The sequence below is a fragment of the Canis aureus genome, chromosome 6 (genome assembly GCF_053574225.1).
Source record: "Canis aureus isolate CA01 chromosome 6, VMU_Caureus_v.1.0, whole genome shotgun sequence".
Taxonomy (NCBI): domain Eukaryota; kingdom Metazoa; phylum Chordata; class Mammalia; order Carnivora; family Canidae; genus Canis; species Canis aureus.
This window is the reverse complement of record NC_135616.1, coordinates 18,888,733-18,914,668: the sequence shown is the minus strand read 5'-3', so window position 1 is coordinate 18,914,668 and position 25,936 is coordinate 18,888,733. Positions and strand designations below refer to the sequence as shown.

Here is a 25,936-nt window from a genome sequence, read left to right as displayed (position 1 = left end):
CAAGAACCAAACCAAGGCCCACAAAATGAAAGTCCCCGAATGAAGAAATGCAAGTCTCTTTCTTGCAGGTGGGCATGAAAACCTCTCTAATGCACCTTTGTGTATTCTTGTTGGGCTTTCCTTATCTCTCGGAGACCTAAGGTGCAGAGTACATTCTTGGGAAGGCTTGCTTCATTTTCAAAGAAAGAATGGCTTCCTCCTGCTTGAAAAACAGAAAGGAAGATAAAGATTCCATATCCACCACATAATATATAAAGACAACCTGATTCAACAATGATCTCCAAGCCCTTTGATGCCTCCTCTAAGAGCCATATTCAAATGAAGGGAAAGGTTATGAATGAAAGAATTCAATTGTTTGCAAAAATAAAGTGAGGCTCTGCCAGAGATGGAGATGATCTGGAACAGACCTGCTCCCTAATTACACAGAAATCTGATACTTAGCACTCTTGCCTGGCTGTCTTCATCTTCAAAGGACCTGACCGATTTTAATGAATTCTTTGCCTCCTTTCCTTTCATTGACTCCCAGAATAGCTACTCTTTAAAGAAAAGTTGGTCTGACTTTTTTTGAAGACTTGCTTCCCATTATCATATCATTCTAGGATATAGCCATAAGTATTTCTTTCCTTTTAATGATTTGTGATGTTTCCTTTGGCTTGTTTTGAGTAGGTACTGTATATTCTGCAACCTTGAAAAACTGTTCTTTAGGAACATACGCACATATGCAGGTACATCAAAGCCTCTCAGCGGAGATATTATTATAATGAAAAAATAGAGGAGTATGAGCATAAGACAAAGAGTAGGGATGGCTTCATGAAAGCCTCTAAGACAGGTGACCTGGGTCCTAACAGATAAGCAGGAATGAATCAGATGCATAAGAGGGAAAGGTACCTGACGCAGAGGGGAGCCACATAGACAAAGGCCCAGGAGATGAATGGTCACTGATGGTCTAGACCTAAGGCACAATGCAGTGAGCAAGAGCCCAGGCTGGGGTAAGGGTCAAGTTAATTGGAATGAGGCTGGAAAAGTGGCTTGCTCACGATTGCACGGCTAGGAAGTGGCACAGCCATGATTTAAAGTGGGCTGTCTGGCTCTGAGTCCATGCTCAGTCTAACTTACCACCACTGCCCCTCCTTATACAAAGAATAAGATGGATACAAGGATCTTGCTGACTAACGGATGGTACAGGCAAGTAAGTTTGTGGTTGTAACACATGCAACAGACATCTATGTGCCAGTAACTATACTGGGCAAAGTGAATACAAATAATAATGACAATGATAATGATAATGATAATAATAAGCTCCTGTCTTTTAATGGAGCCCAAGGAGTCTGGTTAAGGAGAGAACAGCAATTATAATACATGCAACTGCTAAAACACCAGTCTGCCCAGAATGGCAGGAAGCATAGGGAAGACTGGCCCAAAACAATCAGAGAAGGTGCCTCAGAAGACTTGAGTGGAGACTGAAAGGTTCACAATCCTGTGGTGGGTGCCATCCATATTGTACGGGATCGTGATGACTGCTAGCATTTATTAAGCACTTACAGTATGCCAGGTGCTATTCTAAACTTTTCCCCTACATTAACTCATTTAATTCTCATAGCAGCACCCCCCTCATGCTATCAACAAAGACACAAGCATAAAGAGGTGAAATTTTTTGCTCAAAATTGCACAACACCAATGTGGCAGAACCAGGATCTGAATCCAGGTTTCTGGCACTAGAGCCCCAGCACTCAACCACTGTGATATACTCTCTCATTATAGAGAAGGAGACCCATGAGTCTGCTGAAGTCGGGGAAGGCTTCCAAACAGAGGTAACATGTGGAATCATTCCAAAAAGTTCTCTGGGAGTTCAACCATTGAGCAAGGGGATGAAGAGAATGTTAGGCCAAGGGTGTATGGACCAAGGTATGCAGGATGAGAGACAAGCATTTTTAAGGAAGAGCAATTATTTTTTTGGCTAGATGGTAAGGTGGTTTTGGGGGGATGGTGGGCACCACTAAAAGACCTAGTCTACGTTTCTTGGTTTCAAGGAAGAGGAGCTTCCTCCTCTTCCTATACAAATAGGGCAAGTTAGAGGATCTGAAGGCATCCCGTGGACATCCAAAGACAAAAAACTAATCACAGCCAGGACACACGTGAAGGCTGTTCCGTCCTCCGTGGGTGGCAGTACCCCAGCCTCAGCTTCTACTCTGTTCTCTGAGTCACAGAACAGCAAAGGTGACCTGGATTAAGGTAATGCCATTGGGACTGGAGAGCACAAGCCGAATGGGACAGATGTGATCTGAACATGAGGGAGCAGTGAAGGTGACCCCTGGGCTCCTAAGTTGAGTGCACTGCAGAGACAGGAAATAAGGAAGGAGGAGCAGGTTTGGAGGGAATTATGGACTGAACTGCATGCCCCCCAGATTCATGTGTTGAAGGCCTAACTCCCAGGGTAGTAGCTGTATATGAAAATGGGGTCTTTAAGGAGGTAGTTCGGTTAAATGAGCTCAAAAGGGTGGGGACCTGATCCAATAGGACTGGTGTCCTTATAAGAAGAGAGAGAGACACACCAGAGATCTGCATCTGTCTCTCTCTACACAATCACAGAGAAAAAGCCACGTGAGGACACAGACAAGGCAGCTGTCTTCCTGTCCACAAGGCAGGAAGAGAGGTCTCACCAAACTCTGACAGCACCAGAACTATGAGAAAATAAATTTCTGTTGTTTAATCCATCCAGTTTGTGGTATTTTATTATGGTAGCCCAAGATGACCGATACAGAGGGAAAGATAATTAATCCACACTTGAATTAAGATAATACATGGATTTAAAATGAATTGTGAGGGGCATCTGGGTCGCTCAGTTGGTTAAGTGTCCAACTCTTGATCTTAGCTCAGATCTTGATCTCAGCATTGTGAGTTCAAGCCCAGCGTTGGGCTCCACACTGGACGTGGAGCCTACTTAAAAATAAATAAATAAACAAAATAAAGCAAATCATGAGAATTGGCAGGGCTTTGTGCTTCAGTGGAAATAGAGGGTGAGTGACGGTATGACAGAGGAGGAAGAAGAAGGGATGTTGTCCAGGTTTCAGTCTTGGACAGAGGGTGAATTCTGATGACTTTCACAAAGTCTGAGATTTGGGAGTTGGACCTGGACTGAGAGTAAAGGCATAGTTAGGATTTCCTGGTTATAAGCAAGGAGTGTTAACTGTAGGGATAGAGAGAGACTAAAATGGAAGTGGAACCTCACTGAAAACCAAGGTGAGGATTCTTGGAGGGTTGAGTCCCCTGAGCCCCACCACAGCACTCTCAGTAGGAACGAGCTCCTCAAGCAGGACTGGGCTGATTCAATGGCTCTGCTGCCTTTTTTTCTCACTCTTGTCATAATTCCTAGAGAGAGACTGTTTGGTTCAAGAGTTGCAGTCCAGGCTTCTAGTTAGCCTAGGGATTGGTTGTCCAAAGAACTATCCTTGATCTAATCAGTCAGGGCTGGTGGTCATATGATGGAACACTTGGCTTGTGTGTCCTTTGTGAAGGACAAATCTGTCCCTTCATCAATAGCATGAACAATGTAGGATCCCTTAGAAAGGTCCTGGGGCATTCCAGGCAGTGTAACTGAAACGTCTACCATGGAGGGTGGTAGGAAGACCACTATTGTGGTTTTAGGCATACTAGGCACATTTGTAAAATCTGCACATATGATTTTAGTTCTGTTATTTTTTTTCAACAAATACTTTACATTTTTTGCCAAAAATCTACTGATTACATATTTTGAATTATGTCATACTTTCACAGTAAACCAATGATACTATGGAAATATACTCAAATAGAAGGAGTGTTTTTCTTTTAGGCCCTGGAAATAGAATGAAAGGACCTGGTCTGGTAGATTGTTAAGGAAGTGTAGGTGCTCCACCGTGACCCTCATTAGCTATGTGATGTTGGGTGAGTTATTTAAGTCCTCGGGGTTTCTACTCATCTGGAAAATAGGAACAATCGTCACATATATTCCTGAGAACAACTCAAGAGTGCTCACACAAAAACCAGACCCGCAGGAAACATTCACCAAATGTTAAGAAAGAAATATGGCGTGTATATATTTTTCCAGAGTTCTATACTTTCTGAATCTTCTCCAATGAAGACTTACTGCTTTTATAATCTGAAAAAAATCATGGATCACAGCTTTGCCCTTTTTTTTTTTTTTAAGAGAATGAGCCAGAAAGAGAGAAAAGACAATAAAACAGATGCAATCATGGATCGAGGAGTCTGCTTTTATTTGAAGTAATGACAACTTGTGGCCCTAGGCATATCCTAATCAAAGTACAGACTGTAGGAAGAGTCCACATGAAGAATTATGAGCTCTATACTGGTATCAACTGTGTCCTGGCTCTGCAAATTTAGGTCCCAAAACAGAGTGATTAGTTCACAAGGTTTTCTGCTTTCCCACCCCTCTTTGAGGTTTTTCTGTTTGATAGGGTGCAAAGCCTGGATTTCCAGCATCAAATTAAAGAAATAGAACAAACCCCCATCCCAGGGCTTCTTTAAATATTCAGATAAACCCATGTGCCCCTATCACTTAAATTAAGCTTTCCTAAGAAAAAGTAAGTCAATTAGTTCAAAATGTGGGTTAGTGCTTCTGGGTATTTAAAAGGGGATTTTTTTTTTCTTTTTTAGTTCATTTAGAAACATAGCCACGGGGCAGGTATATACCCACTCCTCAGCACGTCCTGTGAATTGCCATGATATATCTAGATACTAATTTCTGATATCTAGAGCTCCGAAATCCAGTCCTTAAACTTTCTCAAACTTGTGAAGATACTGAAATGTGAACTTTAGATTTTATTTTGCTTCCCCTTTTTATTTTATAACCTTTATCTTCACCATCATTATCCATATTCATCCAAGGGTGCTTGACATTGCTATAGAACATTGAAAAGACATGATTTTACTCTAATTGAACTTCTTCCTTCCTTCACTGAACAAATCATTATTCTCTAAACTTTGTAAACAAAAGCAGTCTCTAAGATATTATGAAATGTTTTTCTAGAGCAAACTTTGTGACAGGTACTGCAAAACTCATTTGTCCAAGTGGTCTGGATGCAATAAACCAAACTTTACCAAAATACAGGGAAAATTAGGTATTTCTGAAGAAGGTAATTTCCGGAAGTAATTTCTAGGTCATAGAACATGAACATTTTTATGGCTTTTGAGTAATTGCCTAATTGCTTTCTTATAAAAGGCTATCTTAATATTAACAATTTAAAAGTATGAGAATAACATTTTCATACAATATTTCGGTATAAAATTGGTTTTTATTTTTTGTTGTTTGTTTTGCTTTGTGTTTACTGAATAGGCTACTTTTTAAAACTGTAGCAAGTAGTTTAAGGAATGTTTTATGTGCCAAAACAACTGTAAATAGCTCCTCCATTATTTATTATATATGTACTTGTGACATGACATTAACATATCTTTACTTCTTTTTCCACCTTAATTAGTATTTCAGTGGCAGAGAAATACATTTTATTAATAAGAGGACTAACAAACACTTCACCCACTTATCCTTTAAAGAGATGTGACTAGAAGAGAAAGAAACATATCATTGATTTTATGTTTAATTTTGATAGCCGTTACATTTGAAGTTTTTTAGTAACCAAGTGGTTTCATTTTCAAATTATTATAACAAAGAGCACACTTTGTAGTTCCACAAAAACCACAATTTACTTATGGAAAACTACATTCCCCTCATACATTACTTGTTTTAAAAACAGCCCAGGGACCAGTAGGTGATTATTAGGTAGAATAGTTACTGGGTGGCAATTAGAAACTTAAGAATTCTACTCCTGTCAATCACCATGTTAAGTTCACTCTGACCTGTTTTTTGACAAAGTACCGAAGATAAAAATAGGTAATACCCTCCTTGTCCCCAGGAGATTTATGCAGAACAGCCCAGGATTTCAATAGAAAATACCTCACGCTGGTCTGGTCCGGTTTGTGGACATTCCTTCAATCTCTAATATTCTTGATTGTCATTTTTTCTAAGACACAGATGGGTCCCTACTTCGAAGAGCCCAGGAAAATAATACTAGTGTTTTAGGTACCAAGTGACAAAGACGACAGTTTCCTAGGGCATCTCTGCTCTGCTCACAATCCAAGTTTAGGACTCCATTTAGTACAATCCTGGCTTTGCAAAATTTGATTCCCAAATCAAATGACACACAGAGGTATTTTAATGGTAGGTAAATGCTCCCTTAAAGACTTTTCTTCTTCAATTCTTTGGTTCCTAGAAGGCTGTATGTGGTCAGGTGGCTAAGGTGTGGACTATGAAGCCGAACTTTCCTGCCCTACCAAGGTCTGGGAGACCCTGGGAAAGTGGCTTAATCTTTGTGAGCCCTTCTGGCCCTGCTTTTCTTTTTAATAATCAAACCTGGCAAATAGAGCCTTAATAAATAAGAGCTAACAGCTGAATGTTTACTACTGTTCCAGACACTGTATTATGTGCCTTACTCATCATATTAACTCATTTAATTCTTGAAATAATCCTATGAGGTAGGGGCTATTAGCTATCATCCAGATAATAAAATAATGAGAGAACCAACACATTTTAAAAAGGCAACTAGATGGGGCACCTGGTTGGCACAGTGGGTAGAGCATGTGACACTTGGTCTTGGGATGACCTTGGTAGGGCAGGAAAGTTTGGCTTCATAGTCCACACCTTAGCCACCTGACCACATACAGTGGGGTTACATGTAGAGATTACTTCAACAGATAAGATCTTCAAGAAATAATTAAAAAATTAAAAAGGTGACTGGTACATGGTAACCCATGTAGTCTTGTTTCAAAGATAAAGTTTTAAGCAGTCTGCTACATTTCCTTTTGTTGAGGGCAGCTCTCTCCCACACACAAATATTTGTATGTGTACTGAGTATCTATCAGGCTCCAACCACTCTGCTAAAATATGCTAAGGAATTGTATTGAAAATGGACCAGAGATGCAGCAATAAATAAGACCTAGTTTTGCTCTTCTGGAGTTATTATTGTTTTCTTCCACTTTACAGAGTTAGAGTACATGGGTTCTATTTTTCATCTGAGTTCAGAACCTATTACTCAAGATGATCTTCACATGAATTCAACAGAATTTAACAGTGAAACTTTGAAACATAGATCAGAATAGCTTCAATTTGAATTACAATTTAACCTCCACAGTAGTTTACGAATCTTTTAGTAATCAAATCAAGAAAGCAGGACTTGAATGTGATAAACCCTATGCTTTTTCTGGTCTCTGCCCCCAAGAACCCACAAAATTTCTTGAATTTATCAATTTAAATCCTCCCCAAACCACCTAGTTTATTTTTTTTATAAATTTATTTTTTTATTGGTGTTCAATTTGCCAACATATAGAATAACACCCAGTGCTCATCCCATCAAGTGCCCCCCTCAGTGCCCAGTCACCCCCTCACCCCTCCCCACCTCCCCTTCCACCACCCCTAGTTAGGTTCCCAGAGTTAGGAGTCTCTCATGTTCTATCTCCCTTTCTGATATTTCCCACCTAGTTTATTATACTGATACCTCCATTCCTCCATCCTTCAATCTACTTCTGCCATAACTTCCTACAGTATGTTCTCCCAAAGAGGCAATTATGGCAGGGAAATAGTAAACCAAAGCAGTCTTTACGTGTATTTTATTTGCAAACAATAATGCCGCCTTGCAGTTGCTTTTTGTCCTGATTTTTCAGTGTAGAAATTCAGATCCATGATATTTTAAGTTTTTTACCAAGAAGTTTCTCGCTAAATATAAATCTAACTAATCTGTTCATTCATTCATTTAATGTAAATGACTGGAGTGCTCATCATGGCCCAGGCTCCAGCTTCAACTACAAAGGTATATCGGTGTAGCAGAAGAAAAAGGCAGATAAAAAGCAACTACATCAATGATATAACAGATGATGCTCAATAGATTGGAAGCAAAAAGGAAGAAGAGCTGAATGTGTGTCTATACGGTATAAAGTATAGACATAAAGTATGAACATGGAGTGGGAGTAGGTGGGCTGTAAAATGAGGGGTAAACATTTGGAGTTTTTCCTTCCAGAATAACCATGTCACTACTTTCAAGTCATCTAAGAAATAGAGCAGCACAGATATATAGACGGTACTTTTTAATGATTATGAAAGCGATTAGAAAATGTGGACCATATTGTTGAACATATAAACATCTCAGCACAGCTTTTATAGTAATGAGTTGTGACAGTTAAATAATTGTAATAAATGTTTCATGCAGCACCAGAATGACTTAATATAAAGAAGCTATGCATTCTGCACAAGAAATAAAGAAATCATCCTTACAAAGGAGCCATCAGTTATAAGTGGTGGGGGAGTTCAGTGGATTTTATGATGGGGCGGAATCAAAGTGGAGGGATCCCAGCTGGGCTGATAGAAGACTACCATTACTGCCTCTTTACGGAAACAAGAAGAAACCTTTTTGATCCTCTCAGTTTGGTATTGAGTTATGGTACCACAGGATGTTTTTAAGGAATCACTTACCAAACCTGGAGTTGAAGTCCTTTATGAACTCAATTGTAATTTTGTGTTACTGGGTTTTTAAAGTCAAGCAACTTGTTTGTGTTTGGTGGTGGTGGAAAGGGCTTTTCTGGGTGTTCTTCTCAATGAATACTGTAGGTTCTAACCTAAAGAGATCTTTTCCAGTATTTGATGAAGAATCATTGAATGGGCAAAGAATTTTGGTAGCTTCTCAGGAGCTGGTGCCACAAAGCAGGTTCATAGTTGCCAGAAAATCAGGCCAAGGCATACTTTCCAAGGTGCGTTTTTCCTATCTAATGTCTGCGAGGGTCCTGCCCGTTGTTTGCAAACTGTCCAGGCAGCATCTGAAACTGTTGTTTTGCTACATCCGTTAAAGATTTATCTGCACTTGGGGTTGTGGGTTTTTTTGTTTGTTTGGTTTGTTTTATTTTTTATTTTTTTGGTTCTGCTGTTGCCCATCACCCCCCCTCTCCCCTTTGGCTTTTGCCGGTAGGGACCTGCCCTGAGGGGTATTTTGTCCTGGGAGCACAAAACTATTTTCTTTTCTGGAAATAAGTTGACGTCAACTGGGAGCTGTTTTTGGTTGCTTTGTTTCCCGGAGCGTCCAACCCAGCACACCGCCTCCGGCAAATTGCAAGCAATTCAAAGCAGCTCGCCCAGCAGGGAGGGGAGCTAGAGGGAGGGGGGGTCGCCTGCCTAAGTGGGGAGACCTGGGGAACCGCTCTGCTCCGAGGCTCGAGAGCGTGGGCCGGGGTCCCCAGGCCGCTCCGGGAGCGCAGCCCCTCAGTGCACTGCGCTCGCGGTGAGGCCCACCGGAGAGCAGCCCCTGGTAGGTAACCTGCTGGGCGCCCACCTGAGTGTTCAGCGCTGCTGGAAGTCCCTGCCCGAGTGTTCGGGAAAACCTTGGGAGCATCCCGGGACAAGGGACCAGGCGTCCGGAAGTAGCCCCGTGCAACTGGTGTGTGCACGGGTTCTCCGGGGCAACTAAGTGCCTATTGCCCTGAGCTCCAGGAAACAAACGCCTTCCTACATATTTCTGGGGGCACTGTGCATTTGGGACAAAGCCCGCAGCACCTTGGGGATGATTCCCGAGGAGTGCAACCACCGAATGCCTCACCTCCCCGGACGGTTCTCGGCGGACAGTAGGGCAGATGAGAGCGTGTGCCGTGTGTGTGTGTGTGTGTGTGTGTGTGTGTGTGCGCGCGCCCCAGGAGCGGGTGGGGGGGCCGGAAGGCACCGACTTGCTCCGACTTGTTCACACCTGGCGCCGTTTCCCCAACTCTCTGCGGCGTCCAGGGCCGAGGAACCACGCGTAGGGCGAGCACTGATTGCTGGAGAAGACATCGTCAACTCCCACTTAGACGCCCACACGGCCCAGAGACGTAGTCTACCCTCCCCCCCCTTACCGTTTCTTTTTCTTTTTTTTTTAAATTACGAATTGACGGACGGGCTTCTATTGATGCGTAAAGTTATAGAACTGTCCTGAAAGCAAAACGGGGGGATCCGGGAGGCCGGGGGTGGGGGTGGGGGGACGGGCAACTGACAACACTTCTACAGCCGAAGTGCCTACAATTAGGACTCGGGGGCGAATCCGAGGACGCCCCGGAGGAGCTGGCGCGGCGGTCTCATTGCAGGGTCCACGCGCCCGGGGGTCGCGCTGCTGGGACTCGGCTCCGTCGGCTCCCCTGGCCCCTGGGACTCGCAGCTGGCGGGAGCGCCAGGGGACACTGAGGCTGCCCGAGGAGGATCAGATTAGGATGCAGTCCGAGCTCCGGAGGTGGCCGGGGCTGTGCCGCCAAAGAAAACAGCCGAGGTCTGGGGCGGCTCTGGGGGCGCTGCCCGTGGGCCGGGAGAGCGCGGGAGGCGGCGACGCGAGGACGTGCCCGGAGTCTGGGCGCGCCGGGGGCGGGCGCTCGGCTGGAAGTGGGACAGTGTCTCCTATGGGAAAGCGGGACCCGGCGAGCTCTTTGGCCGCCTTTCCAGTTTCGGAGGTACCCGCCCCCGTGCGCCGGAGGCAGCGCAGCCCGGAGGGCGAAAGAATGGCGGTTGGCAAACTTGGAACCAGAGCGCGCTCGGGATCCGAACTGCCGGAATTGCGGCGGGGGCGGGGGCGGGGGCGGGGGCGGGGGCGGCCGGGACCGAGTTCACTTTTTCCGCCCACCCGCCGACGGGCCTTAGGGACGGGCGCTGCTCTAGCTCCAGCCAGGTGGAGCGCCTCGCCAGAGGGAGTCGTGTCCGTGCGCTCCGGGGCAGGGAGGGCGGCGGCCCGCGCGGGTGGGGTGGGGAGGGGTCCCCGGGGCCCCCAGCGCCCCCAGCGCCCCCAGCGCCTCTCCCCGCGCCTGCCCTCCCACCCGCCCCTCCCAGTCTTTTCTCTCTCGCTCCTTCCCCAGGCTGGCGGGACCGGCGCGGACTTGCCCTAGACCTACGGGGAGCGCCCCAGGTCTTTAATGACAGCTTAAAAGAGGCTGTTGGAAAAGTCGAAAGGGATGAGGCTGACGTGGGGCGTGTTTCGCTCCTCCGCGAGAGTCGGAAAGGGAGCTGGGAGCCGTGCGGCTGGCCCCAGGCCCCCGCGCCTCGCCGCCAGCAAGTAGGTGGGGGAGCCGCCGCCGCCAGCCCCATCCCGCTCCCAAGCCTCGCCCGCTGCGCCCTGGCCGCGGGCGCAGAGAGGGTGCGGGGCCTCGCCGTGCCTCCTCCACCCTGCTCATTAACCTGCCGGCTCCGCTCCGCTCTGGGCGGCCCGAGACACGGGCTTGTCGGAGGAGCACCCGCGGCCGGCCCGGCACTGCCGCCTCCCCGAACCCCCGGCTCCGGGGGGCAATGCGGGGGCGGCGGAAGGGGCACTGCTCCTCGGGCATTACTTAGAGACGCGAGACCGCCCCGCCCTCCCGCCGGCCCTCCCTCTCTCCCGCCCGGGCCCGCGCGCCACTCCGCCAGAGGGTAAGTTGGGAGTGTTTCACCCCCACCGACAGCTCTCCCTCCCCTTTCTTCTTCTTCTTCTTCTTCTTTTCCTTCTTCTTCTTCTTTTTTTTTTTTTTACCTCCCCCCCACCCCTTCAAAGTTTTCTTAGGAGTGGGGAGAGGGGTGAGGGAGGAAGAGGGTCCAGCCAGCCCCCGTCCTCACCCTCTCCCTGTCTAACTCCCCCCCCCGCCTCCCTTCCCCTCCATCCCCTGCGCGCCGCTGCCCCTCCGGAGCTGCGCTCCGAACTGGCAATTGGAGCGCGGCTCCTTTAAGAGCCCGGCTTTGCCTCCCGGTAGCTGAAGGTCATTAAACACAAAAGCTCTCAGCGCTGCGGTCCAATATAGCGCATGCGCCCTGCCCGAGGACTGGCAGAGAGACGGCAATATGGCGAGAATGCCTGGCAGCGGGGACTGTAACACCAGCGCGGGCGGCAGCGCCGGCGCCGCCGCCGCCGCCGCCGAGAACAATGGGGAGCGGGGCGAGGGCGAGCGCGGTGCGGGGGGCCGCGGCCGCCGCCACGGCCGCCCGCACTACTGCAGCGCGGGCGAGGAGGAGGAGGAAGAGGAGGAGGACGACGAGATCCAGGAGGTGCAGATAACGGGGGACGAGGAGGAGGAGGACGGAGGTGGGGGGCTGGAGGAGGACGAGGAGGAGGAGGAGGAGGAGGAGGAGGAGATGGGGCTGGACTGGGACGAGCCCCTGGAGCCCGAGGACTCGGCCGGGGAGGAGCTGGAGCCCGAGCCGGTCCATATGATCAATATGGACCAGAGCGCCGCGCTCGAGCCCGAGGCGCCGCCGCGACTGCTGGCGCCCCGGGCCCGCGGCGGGCCGCCCGGGGACAGCGCCGAGCTGGACCCCGACGTGCTGCAGCGCCCCGAGCGGGCCCGGCTGAGCGAGAACACCCGGCTGGCCACCCGCTACGCCGTGCGCATCTTCCGGGAGTACCTGAGCGAGAAGGCGCAGAGCCCGGACTTCGAGACCATGGACAAGGGGGCGCTGTGCCGCGTGCTGCGCTCCTTCTACGCCGAGGCCCGCTCCAAGAGCGGCCAGCTCTACAGCAAGTCGTCGCTCATCAGCATCCGCAGCTCCCTCAACCGCTACCTCAACGAGCCCCCGTACTGCCGCACGCTCGACCTCACCAAGGACCCCGAGCTGCGCAGCGCCAACCTGACGCTGGCCGCGGTCATCCGCAAGCTCGAGGAGCAGGGCGCCGGGCCCGTGGTGCAGAAGCAAGCCATCACGCGAGCCGACCTGCGCAAGCTCTACACCTCCAGCGTCTTCAGCACCAACACGCCCTTCGGGCTTCTCAACAAGGTCTGGTTCGAGACGTGCATGTACTTCTGCACGCGCGGCCGCGAGAACCAGCGCGAGCTGGAGGAGGACTCCTTTGGGCTGGCCATGGACGAGGACGGCCGCAAGTTCGTCTACTTTAAGTCCCTCGGGCCTTACCACAAGTCGCGCTCGTCGTCGTGGAGCAAGAAGCGTGCCGAGAGCAGCGACGAGGAGAACTTGCCCCGCATGTACGAGACGGGCACCGAGTTCTGCCCCTACGCCAGCTTCGTCAAGTACCTGTCCAAGCGGAACCCCCTCTGCAAGGCGTTCTTCCAGCGGCCCCGGGACCACTGCAGCGAGGGCGATGTGACCTGGTACGAGAACAAAGCCATCGGCAAGAACTTGCTGGGCACCAGGATGCAGATGCTCTCCAAGGCGGCCAAGCTCTCCAAGACCTACACCAACCACTGCATCGGCGCCGTCTCCATCGCCACGCTCAACAGCATCGCGGGCATCGGCACCAAACTGGGCTCGCCCGCCCCGCAGGGCTGCTACGCCGAGGCCCTGAACGGGGCGGCTCGCCACCACTCCCACCACCACCCCCCCACCCATCCCTCCCACCACCACCGCCCCCAGCCGCCCTCGCTGGGGAACACCTATATCCTCCCCAAAGACAGCCAGGTCGGGCCCGACGTGAAATCCGAGGCTGCGCCCAAGCGCGCACTCTACGAGTCCGTGTTCGGGTCGGGGGATATCTGCGGCCCCTCTTCCCCCAAAAGACTTTGTATCCGCCCCTCGGAGCCTGTGGATGCGGTGGTGGTGGTTTCCGTGAAACACGACCCCCTGCCTCTTCTTCCAGAAGCCAATGGGCACAGAAGCACCAATTCTCCCACAGTAGTTTCACCTGCTATTGTTTCCCCCACCCAGGTAACCAAACCAAACTCTATGCATGAAATGTTTTCTCTGGTACCATTTCGGGGGACTAACTCGTGTGCTGATGCAGCTCTGGGGTGGGGGCGGGGAGTTGCTTTGAAAAGTACTAAATATACCGAATCTGATTTGATCTCACCCTTAGAAGCTTAACTTTCGGTGCTTTTCAGGAGAGTTTACATCTAACCTTAAAAGCTGTGAGAAGGCACGCTCCCTAAATCCCTGCAGCGCAGTAAGGCTAAAACTTCAAAGTTCGCAGAACAAAAGGGATGGCGGCAGCCGGGACTCTCCATTGAACGCTTGAGTTTGCTAAGGCAGGGAGCAGGAATACCGTGCATTTAAAGGAAGCAGTTACTTAAAATTTATCTGCATAAAGTAACCATTACAATATTCTCTTGCACATTCACCCTAACTTATGGAAGATTTAAGACAAAAACAATTCGGTACTGAAAAAGAAAACACCCTAAGCCCGCTTCCTGTAAGTGGGTGGTGGAGAGTGGAGTGGAGAGAGATGGGCAGTCCAATGCCAGTTTAGACTGTAACAGGTAGCTGAACGTAAAGTGATGCCCCGGGTGCAGTCCCCGTAAACCGAAGTCATCTCTTGTTAAGAGATGGAAGGGGTCTCTGCACTACCAGCCAGGCTCTGTGCCCTGTGGTGCCCAGCACTGTGGCCACCAAACATTGCTGCCTTTCCCCAGCCCCGTGAGGCTCACCATCTAGGGGACAGATAAGACTTAAGAACACAGATATTTAGTTAAGAGAAAACAGCACAGCACGGCAGTGTGGCGCTCTTAACCCAGAGTTAGAGAGCTGTATGTAGCCCAGAAGCTGAGCCACCGTGGGCAAATGAGTTCACCTCTCTGGGCTTCAGAGTCCTCATCAGGGATTAGGGAACTGTTTTAATATTAAAATGATTTAAATTTGAGCAGTACCAAATTTTAGGTTGAGATCGAGGGCTTCCTTGGATGCTTCTTGTCTTGTTGAGAGGGATATATTCAGTTATTAAAATTGTGTTAATCTTTTGGATACTCTTCTCTAGGAGCCAGAAAGCCGAGGTCTTTGGGGATTCTGCTCTGTTCTGCAGGCAGTAGTACCCACGGAGGTTTTACAACTCTGACCTCCCTGCCATCCAGCAGAAGTAGGAATTGTGACTATAAGTCTGGAAGGTGTAGTGCAGGCCTTTCAAGAAACAGATGTCAGGTACCTCTGTGCTTTTTCCAAAGTGGAAATTCCAGTTCTGGACAAACTGACCCTTTCAAAGGTTTACCAGCTAATCAGCAAGCCTCAAGGCCAGCAGAGAAAGGGGCTGTGAACAGTAATATAAACACCAAAGTTCTCTAAAATACACAAGACCTGCAGGCTATGTGTCTTTATGTGCTTCTAGTGTGTGGCGGGGGTACATTTCCGACAGATCAGGAGGTGGTTTTATGGAGTTGTAAGGCTACAGAGGAGAATTCTTCTTTGGGAGAAGTTGGGTTTGCTTTTTCCTTGAAAGCAAAAGTAAATATTCACCTTCTTGTAAAGTAAGACCCTTAAAATAATCCTGGTTTAGAGTCACACATGATGAATTAAGAGTTAAAAGCCTGAGAAAGTTTACTAAAGTATATATCTGCTTGGAATAATAATGAAACAGTTTGTCTATTGGCATCTGTCTGCCGGTTTCTTGACATCAGTGTTCTACAGAATCAAGAGTCAAGATTCACAAAAGGTGGAGGCGGGAGTTGTTTAGTGGGTTTTGTTTTGGCCTAAGGAATGTAGTTGCTCTGTCACAGTCTTGTTTCAACCGAGTGAGATAAATGAGTTCTGTAAACCTGACTACTGATTCTTTTCCGAGTTACAGTCAGATAAATATAGTTTCAAGTTAAATATAGATTTGAGTGTCCATATGTTGGCTATATTGTTATTATGCAAACATTATTTTAGCTAAAACACTACAAAAAGTTGTTCTTTTTGCCCATAGTCAAGTCAGCTTTTCATCTATGTTAAAGTAAGTTTTTTCCATCAGCATTAAGAGGTTTTAAGGAAACTCTTTAGTAACTTCTGTAGAACTCACTTTATGAAGTCTGAGCATTCTAAGAATGAAACGAATGTTTGGTTTATGTAGAAAGCCGATATTAAACTTTTTCCTCTTGTATTTATTAACATCACTGGAACTTTTGAGGTCCATGGCATTTCCTTGGGATTGTTGACTGGCTGGGGTTACTGGCCTGAGGCACGGCTTCAAGCCATCAACTGCTCTTGCTGGTCATTAATCTTCAGGAAGTGCTGTGTGTACCTTGAGCTTCGGTCATTGTTACTTAATTATAAACATAGACTGTCTAACCTTAATATTGGCCAGGTTTATCAAGTGGCATTGCATGGAAATCACTGTTGATCGTATTATCCTAGACTACTTGATAACACGCACCCTGATACTCTGGTTCTCTTTTAACGTGGCAGGTTTCTCAAAGAATGAAGAGCCTGTTACTTTAAGTGCATTTACTCTTTTTACTTCTGGAGCGTGTTACTAAGTGTGTCATTTGTGGGACTGGTTGAAAAATGAATGCATTCAAGGATTAACGATTATAGAATTTGTGATTTTTACTCATGTGAAGTTCCTGGCTTTTGTGGAGTTGAGGAGGGAGAGTTATGGTTGTGATGGTTGCTTTAAGAAGTTCACTCTTTAATTCTCTGGAATGGCTGTTAAAAGCAAAGGGCAATTCTTGTCTCCCCTCCTCCTGCATAGCTGGTGTGACCTAAGATGATCCAGTTACTGGTGGAGCTTCCTAGCAATCTTGGAGATCACATGGTACATTTTAAAAGGTTTTAGCATAGCCCATCCTACATTTTCAGAGCTGTCCTCCTTGCATGAAAATACAGCATTTCTCCTGCCTCAGAGAATAATACCTCAGCTTAGATGGAGAACAAGATTTCTAACTTTAGTCTTTATCACTTACACAAAAAGAATGTAATAAGAGTCTAGATCCTAAATATCATAGTTTTGTTGCTAAAGCTTTATAGACTGTGCCTCTCTCCAGCACCAAACAAAAAATGTGAAAGTCAGCTCCCTAAAATATACTTAGACACAGTCGTAAGCTTGTGACAAAGGTGTCTTCAGTTGCTCTTATTTGACTTTTACCCAGATTATTTCCAGAAATACTTGTAAGGAATTCTGCACATAGGAAATAAGCAGTGGGAAGAATCTGGAGTTGGTGGTACACAACTACTGTGTCTGTTTCATTGGCTTCTCTAGGGACCAGAGTCATCCTTAGAGTTTCCCAGCTGAAAGTTGAAGCAGCCTCTCTGTGGGGCACACACAGTAGAGCCTTGCCTTTGAGAAGTCAGATATTGATAGCACCGGGAGGGAAAACGGTGATTGGTCGGTGATTGTTCAGGTGCTTACTGTGGTAAGGGAGAGCGTATATTCAATCTGTCTACCAATGGGGGGGGGGGGGACACATGTATTTTATAATCGCCAAAGTCTTGTTTTTAATTTGGGAGGGCTACTTACTCTCTTTCTTAAAGAGGGAATCAAACTTCAGTAAACATGAAGGGAGTCGTGGGTTTAACAGCCAAAGCTGTTGTAACAAGACTTTTTTGTAATGGTTATCTGGAGCTATTCGGATTAGCTGCCTTGTATAAAACTGGTATTTTTCGTGCTCTCGAATGTTGGCTTATGGCTATCTTCCTTTTTCTACTGCAGGAATATTTGCCCTCCCGTTCAAATTGGTGGAGAAACTAAATGTCAGTAACCTAAGTATGTAACTTTTTTCATTCATTCAGGAAACAGTTATTGAGCACCTACTATTTTGGCTTTTGTACCAGGAATCTTTATAAATTAATCCATTTTCCACTTGGCAGGTAGTTGCATTGGCAGGATTTGGGCCTCATTAACTATTAAAACCAGATCAAAATAAAGAAAGTTAAAAGGTGATGCCCTTAGTGTTTAGCAGCAGTCCTTTTGGGAAAGAAATCTGTATTTTTAACTCTTATATATTATTACCGCAGTCATTATGCAAGTAAATTCTTTTAAATTGCTATGAACCCACGTGTGTATTAGCTCACTATTAAATCTGCTCCAGGAAACGGGAAAAGAAGTATGTTGCTGAACGAGAAAGGGGCTCCCGTTCATTTGAAACTTAAATCTGTGTTGTCACCCTGATTTTAAAATCTGGCTCCCCAAAACAAATGTTACCTAAAAGGCCATCCTCTTCTTGCAAATAAGAGCTCCTTCTTCAGATAGGACTGCTCATTGCACGTGGGAATGCTGAGGCTGTTTCTGCCTTGGCCTAGGCCCATTTCAGTTATTTAATAAAAAGTTCAGTTTCAAGATGACCTTTTGGTGTCTTAGCTGCCATTTGAAAAGCAAAATTGATATAGGAGTTGTGGTATGGTGGCCCATGTTGACAATCTTGGGAACAAACCTATAAGCTGGTAATCTGTGGGTCTTTCATTTGACAATACTCTATTTTTGGGACCCATTTTTACTTCTCTTGATTGATCCTTCACTGCATTATACCAGTTAGTCAGGATGCCTTTTTAAAGACTTCTCTGGACAATTTAAAAAGAGAAGGTAGAGGAAATTAGTTGGTCCAAGAAGGGATATCGATTGTCCTTGATAAAGCAAAATTAAAGAAAACGTACCTTTCAGATTTGAAACATTGCATGGGCAAACTTTTTTATTTAACACTAGTGGTGGTGTAAGGCCACTGAATTCAACCATTGTTGATTGAGCCCCTGTTGACCTGCTAAGTGTTGTCTAAAGGAGTAGGATCTGGCCCTTGCCCTTAGTCCTCAGTGGGGCTTTGCAGAGGATGGGCAAGTTAGTGTGGGCTTCAGACTAGAGTGACTGTGTGATACGCACACATCACAGTGGAAACAGATGAACTTTTAATGTTTCAGGTTCTGTACGATTTTAGGCTCGTTGGGTTTTCAGATTTGTAAAAGTTTCTCTTGGCCTGCTATTCTTCAAGAGAGGATGGGCTCTGAATGGTCTTTATAACTGGGAATGAGTTTCTACGTAGTCTAGAAATAAATGAGTGTTTAAGCCAGTTGAGATAGCTCACCACAGCAAGGGCTATATTTCCAGATGCCTGCGGCTTGAAACCAGACAGCCGACCACAGTAGATCCACTGTACTACAGGAGACCAAACCTAATGAGACGTGTTGTAGGTTTTTGGTAATTCTCTACATCCTCTGTTCAACTTTCTTTACACTCAGACTTCTCTCAACTTCTACTTTTAACAACCTGACAGAGCCTGTTCTTTCTCTCTAAAAAAGATAACATTATATGTGACCGCAAATTTTTATTAGTCACTCATTTTTTTGTTTTTTTTTTATTGTTCACATCCTATCCTAAACTTGGTCCAAGTATGGGATGACCGAATTTTCAAAAACAGCAAAGTGGGAGATCTCTTATAAGACTGTGAACGTCCAGAGCGTCTGAGTGTTTCGTCAGAGGTTTTGTCACAGTGGTTTGCTGTGGGGCTGCTTCCTTCTGGAAACCCACTGCATTCTGAAACCTGTGATTCCTGTTTAGACCTGTGATTCCTGCAAATTGGCTCTCCAGGCAATGAGTTTGGTGTTTAATATGCAGGATGCAGGGAAAGTGTGCCCTTCATGTTGTGTCCAAGATTGCGAATCCGAGAAACCACCAAGGAGCCGACACCGATGCAAGCACACGAGGGTTTATTAGCAAGATCGAGCTTGGGTCCAAGTATACCCAACACAGCGGAGCAGGGACTTGGACCCCAAGGTGGGTTACAGCTGGGTTTTTATGGGCTGGTCTAGGGGATTTCCAGAAGGGGTGGAGGAATTTCTTAAGCTCTGTTTTCATTCCGATATGGGACTTCCTGCCACGGGCGTTAAGCTCTGTTCTCATTCTGATATGGGGCTTTCAAGGGCGTTAAGCTCTGTTCTCATTCTGATATGGGACTTTCTGTCAAGGGTGTTCTGTGGTTTTTCCTGTAACTGAACTAGGGTAAAGTTCAGCTCTTATGCACAGGGGCCTGAGATGGCTGTACTTGTGCTAACGCTGAACTTGAGGTGGAATGGCCTTAATTGTCTCGGCCTCCACACGTCATACTGGAGGAACGGTGTGAGGATGGTAAAGGGCTCCCTTGTTGATTGAGTCCGTGTATATAACCCTGGAAAGCTGAGGGACGTGGGGCAACCCTGAAGGAAAGAGGACCGGGAGCCCGCCAGAGTTGTTTAGCTCCCCATCAGCAGACCATGCCCCGCCTCCCACCCCTCCACCCCAGCCCGCCCCCCAGGTAGGTATTTGAAAATCACCTTTAACCTGCATACCTTTCCTGGGAGGGCCTAGCGTCAAATTCACACCTCCAGCCACTGCTTTCTCCTGATCACCTGGCAGTGAACCCAGGAAGATGGGTATTTTGATCCCAACTGGGAGGAAGGAAGGTAAAATGTACTACCTGAAAGGGCTGACAGATTTAAGAGAGCATCAGGTTGTAGGCTTCTAGGAAAAAAAAAAAAAAGGAGAGGAATTCAGAAAGGAATGCTGAAGGATGGCAGAGATGAATGGCACTTCCTTTGTGAGTAATATGGTCACCAAATTAGAATGTCAGGACTAGTTTGGAAGCTTTTAATCATCATTTTCTAGTTTATTTTTTTTTAATTTTATTTATTTATTTATGATAGTCACAGAGAGAGAGAGAGAGAGAGAGAGAGAGAGAGAGGCAGAGACGTAGGCAGAGGGAGAAGCAGGCTCCATGCACCGGGAACCCGACGTGGGATTCGATCCTGGGTCTCCAGGATCGCGCCCTGGGCCAAAGGCAGGAGCCAAACTGCTGCGCCACCCAGGGATCCCATCATTTTCTAGTTTAACACCACGTCTCCAGTGCAGGTTCACCCAGCTCAGTCAGGTGTCTCACCATTCAGCCCTTGCCCTTCCTCTCCCACCTAAGAAAAATGGAACTGTTACTTATAGCATCTGTCCCATGTGGGTGCTTTGCACCATATGCCATGGATCAAGCTAGTAGATGCACTATATGTATGTATGTATACACACACACACACACACATTTATTTGGTATTTCTGATTTCTCCATCCCCCTCCATTTAGACAGCCTGGTCATGGATAATACATTCATACAGATACAGATGCACACATATGTGTATACAAACTTGACACATGAAAAAAAAACCCATTTTGTTATTGTGGTCTGAGAAATAAGTATTGAAGGCAAATTTCTTGAGCTTGCAGGTGAGTTATGATACCTGAACTCATTATGTTTTTTGCCAGGTAGTTTGAAGGAATATAACCTAGAAATGAGAACTGTTTCAGCATTCCCAGCTCCCTAGCCTAGGTTCTAGGTAAGCAGTTGGACCCAGTCCAGGCAGGAGTGAATGAGAGGCCTGCTTTGGCTGTGAAGGTCTCATCCTTTGGGACCGCAGTCTGGGGAGACAAACAAGACCCCCTTCCTGCCGAGTCTTGATGTCAGCTGTCACAACCTCTAACTGATTCTGTAGTTATAAAGCGGTGTGTTGCCATTATAATGACCAAGACAGACACACCAGACAGACAGACAGAGGTTTGTGTTTTTTTGTTTTGTTTTATTTTGTTTTTACCATGGCCTACTGACCGGCAGCCTCTGCATCACTTGGGACCTTGTCAGAAATACAGACTCCCTCAACTCTGTATCCCTGAATCAGCTCTCGCCTTTTCACATAATTCCCAGGCAATTTCTGTGTGCAGACCACCTTGTTGAGCATTGGTTCGCATGGTGTCTCACCTGGTCCTCATCCAGTTCCTTGAGGAGTTATGGTTATCATTTCCATTTTTGAGGGAGGAGACAAAGGTTTAGCTGTACTTGACTAACCTGTTTAAGGTCTAACAACTGATAAGTAACTGTGCCAGGATTTGGATCCAGACCTGTTTGATTCTGGAGTCTCTGCTTGCTTGCTTGCTTGCTTGCTTATTTATTTATTTATTTATATTTTAGATTTTATTTATTTATTCATGAGAGACCCAAGGAGAGAGGCAGAGACACAGGCAGAGGGAGAAGCATGCTTCCTGTGGGGAGCCCGATGCGGAACTCGATCCCAGTGCCCCAGGATCATGCCCTGAAGCCAAAGGCAGACACTCAACCACTGAGCCACCCAGGTGCCCCAAATCTCTGCTTTTAAATCCATAATCTGTTGATTCCACAATTCTTACCAATAGAAAAATCCAACAAAGAGAAGGTGACATACCATCGGATTCTTATTACTACCTTGGGTGCTTTCCTAGAGCCACTTAAGAGAGAACTTTTTACAATCAAGCAAAAATCAATCAGTCATTAGCAGAGAATTCAAGAGTATTTCCAAGTGCATATGTACTTCTTTCTCACTGTGTGGGGGTCCCCCAGCCTTCTGTGGACCTGGAGACTACAGTAGCCTCTTGAGAAGCCCCGTCTTATAGCAGTTAAGAACAGATGCCAGTGCCAGACCCCCTGGACCATTTCAGGTCTTGCCCAGAGTTTCCCTGTATTTCCCTTTCCTCCTTGGTCAGGGGGAACGCGGTCACACCTACTTGCAGGGTCACCAGTGTAAAGGGAATTACTATTTGAGAAGTGCTGAAAGCCTTTCCATCATTTTGTTATCTTGGCACAGGATGTCGTACTTTTGGAAAACTGCTGATCTTGGTGTTAGAGTCCCAGTCTGAGACTTCAGTTTTCCCTGGTGAAAAGCTTGTGTGGGTGCTGTGCGGGGCCTCTGCTGTATCTTCTCATGGGGCATGCCTACACTCCTGCGGATAGCAGTTGCTCTGCTCTCCTAGGAGCCAGGAAGTCTCCAGGCAGCCTCTTGCACTGTGGCTCACCAGGGCCCTCCTGTCTCTCACTTACCTCAGAAAGCCTTTGGGGCGCTTGGTGGACCCAGTCGGAAGAAAGTGCGACTCTTGATCTTGGGTCATGAGTTTGAGCCCCACATGGGCTGTAGAGATTACTTAAATAAATAAAACTTAAAAAAAAAAAAAAAAAAGGAAAAAGAAAGCCCATCCCATCCCTGTGGATGCTTTACCCCAAAGCCTGTTATTCTGTCCTCTGCTTTTTAAGATTTGCATACACTGTAGCCCCGGGTAAGATTGATCACTACACTTTGTAGGTTCATTCTGCAGAGTGCTCCTATTTCTCTTTCCAAAGCCCTGGAAATTTTCAAGTGCTGAAGGAGTTAGGGAGAGTTCCCCGAAGGGCTTAATTGATGCCCAGACTCCATCAGATTTGCAAAAGTTAGCTTAGAATGAGATCAACAGCTTTTCACAAGAGATTGAATTTTATTTGGAATGGTTTAGGATTCCAGGAATGATCGAAACCCAGGAGTTTTGACAGCATTAGGAAGGTCGTTATAGTAATAACTCCCATTATTCTAGAAGTAGGGCTTATATTTGGCTAGATCCTATGTTGTGGTATTCACATTTCCTTAATGCATGAATGGACTATAATCTAAAACTTGACTTCTGCCCTGGAGATTATATAAATCAATAGACATTTCACTTAAAGTTGAGATGTAATAATACGTGTTTTGAACAGAGCAAAATCAGGGTAATTGGTGGTGTTTTGATGCAGTATTCCTGACCAATTAATGACCTCTTATGATGTGTTTTAAGTTTGACAAAGTGCTCTTATAAAATAGAAATGATTGATAAGATGATGCAGGGATTCATTACCCCTAATTTAGTTTGCCCTTCAATTATTCAGTATTCAGCCACCACAGTCCTTATAGGGATACTTTTGTGGGCTTTTAGAATTGTATTAATTCTGTTAGTTAATAAATATATCTGTTAATTTTAGTAAGCCAGCTCATCTGGAATGTTGGCTTCTGTTTTATGACATTCTTTCTGACAATTATATCTAAATAAATTTTAGATATCTTCTTCTGTCATGAACAAATATCTCATTGTTTTTTACTCCAGGAAGAAAAGACGTGCAGATGTTTATTTTGCATTGGATTGAGGTAGCAGTTTAAAATCATGTTGCTGTAGAAACACATGGAACCCAAATAAAAGTATAACAGAATATTAGAAAACTGATTGAGGTAGCTTTGTTTTCTTTTCCTTCCCAACTCAGTGTTCATTTACATGTTAGTTTTTTATAATAAATGATGGGATATTCTTTTTTTTTAATTTTTTATTTAAGTTCAATTTGCCAACATATAATGATGGGATATTCATAATGCTGGTGATTTCATGTTTTCTGGATCATCTCATAAGGGGAAAGAAGAGTGATGAGTTTCCAGGTATGTTTTTCTAATTGCTTTTTTTTTTGGACTTATGAAGAGGATCATGGGGTCATAGATTCCATCCTTGCATTTAACTACCATCTAAGTGATATGCTTTAGTACCTTTTGGAAGATGAGTGAAAAAAGTCAAGGTGAAGGAGAATACAGAAAAACTCTCAAAATAGCATTTATTTATAAAAAGCATTTATTGAGCACTTACTGTGTGCAAGGTGGGAATTTGGAGGTAAGGAATAACTTAAAAATAGTTAAGACACTAGAAAAACCAGAATGGCAATACCCAGGTAAAGTCAAAAGGAAGGACTAGTTGGGAGAGGAAGAAGGTCTTGCCTCATTTAATTACTATTCACAAGTAAACCTTGGAGAGTAAATGGTATGTATCACTGTCTAAGAAATGAGACTGAAGATGGCCTAATGAAACTGAAAGACTAAACACTGAAATCCTGAAAGTGTATAAGGAGAATGTGAAAACTTGGAAAAAATAAAATCTTGTCTTGTCAAAATTTAAGCCTTTTCTTTGCTATCACATTGAGAACATGGCTATTTTAGATGTCCCAGCACGAAGGAAGGTACCACATTTCACCACATATCAGCCCCTCTAAATGTTCACCCAGTTGTTAAACCATGTATTTTAAAGTTAAGTATTCGTGTAATAACCCAAAGAAATTCAGAACTGATACTTTTTCATAGTTTACATTTTAATTATCGCTTTTCCAGTCACTACGAATCCTGGCTCCTTTGGTGCCCAGCATTATTTCTTTCACATCTCAGGACTGTGGGACCATACTATGAACAATTGGTTATACTGAGGTACTTGTGAATAGTGCTTTAACCATTTGCAAAGGACTCTCTTGTATGGGACTCCATTGTAAGGAGGCTGCAAAGGGCGCTTTCTAGAGTCAGGGACTGGGTTAGGTAGATGGTGGGAAACAGATGAAGTCCTTGTCCTTAGAGGACTCACTCATAGTCTTGTGGCAAAGGCAGACAAGGAACATGGAGAATAAACCCTGATCATGAGGCATGTTCTGTGATAGTCTACCCACAAGCAAGCTGAAGGGGTTGGATAGGTCCTTAAACCCATTCTGCAGGTGAGAAAAACTGACCCTCAGAGAGGTTAGAGACTTTCTCAAGTTCACCTCGCTATGGAGGAGCAAAGATAAGGTTCTGATTCCAACCCCAGGTCCAGACCTCTTCTACACTGGTACTTTTTTGGGAATAATTTATAACTAAAGTTATAAAAGTGGTGCAGCAGGTACATAGCACTGAAGAAAAGTAAAAGGACACTGAACCACAAGTGTGCACATGGATGTGTCTTTTTTTTTTTTATCTTTTTAAAAAGATTTATTTGAGAGAGACAGCAGGAGCAAGGGTTGGGAGAGGTGGGGGCAGAGGGAAAATCAGACTCCTCACTGAGGAGGCAGCCTGTGGAGGGGCTTGATCCCAGGACCAGGCCCTCGAGATCATGACCCGACCTGAAGGCAGATGGTTAACCGACTGAGCCACCCAGGAGCCCCTGGATGTGTCTTTTAAAAACTAAAAGAATTTTTTTTTAAAGATTTTATTTATTTATTCATGAGACAGAGAGAGAGAGGCAGAGACACAGGCAGAGGGAGAAGGAGGCTCCACACAGGGAGCCCGATGCGGGACTCAATCCCGGGACTCCAGGACCACACCCTGAGCTGAAGGCAGGCAATGAACTGCTGAGCCACCCAGGATCCCAAAACTAAAAAAATGTTAATGTGATTTTTGTGCTTTTGGAGTTGCAGGAAAATAAAGGGAACATTCTGGATTAGGGTGAAATAGAATGGCCCAGTCTTCCAAATGTCAGCACGCAGTCAAGACGACAGTGGCTGAAAGCTGTAGTTGGGTTGATTTGGGGACCTCCTGTGGAGCCCTGTGTGTGATGGTTGAGGGCTGGTGGCTCCCTGTCAGGCCTGCTACTGGGGCAGGTTGTGGGCTCTGCTGGCCTCTCGCTATTCTCTGCAGAGGTTGAGGACTTGCACCCCGCCCCAAAGTCCTTCACTCTTTCCCATTTGCTCAGACCACTTAATT

The 25,936-nt window shown here is 45.9% G+C and overlaps 1 protein-coding gene across 3 annotated transcripts in view; it reads left to right on the top strand.

Annotated features, from left to right (window-relative positions):
- KCTD1 (potassium channel tetramerization domain containing 1) overlaps window positions 1-25,936 on the top strand; it is a 183,706-nt gene that overhangs the window by 77,749 nt on the left and 80,021 nt on the right. The window contains exon 1 of one of the 3 annotated variants that reach the window (XM_077900322.1): window positions 11,305-11,446. The exons of 1 other annotated variant lie outside the window; for it this stretch is intronic. Coding sequence is in view for 1 of the 2 variants with exons in the window: in XM_077900320.1 (XP_077756446.1) it covers window positions 11,852-13,666 (1,815 nt within the window). In the remaining variant the exon portion in view is untranslated. One more of the 3 variants, XM_077900320.1, reaches the window with a different exon arrangement.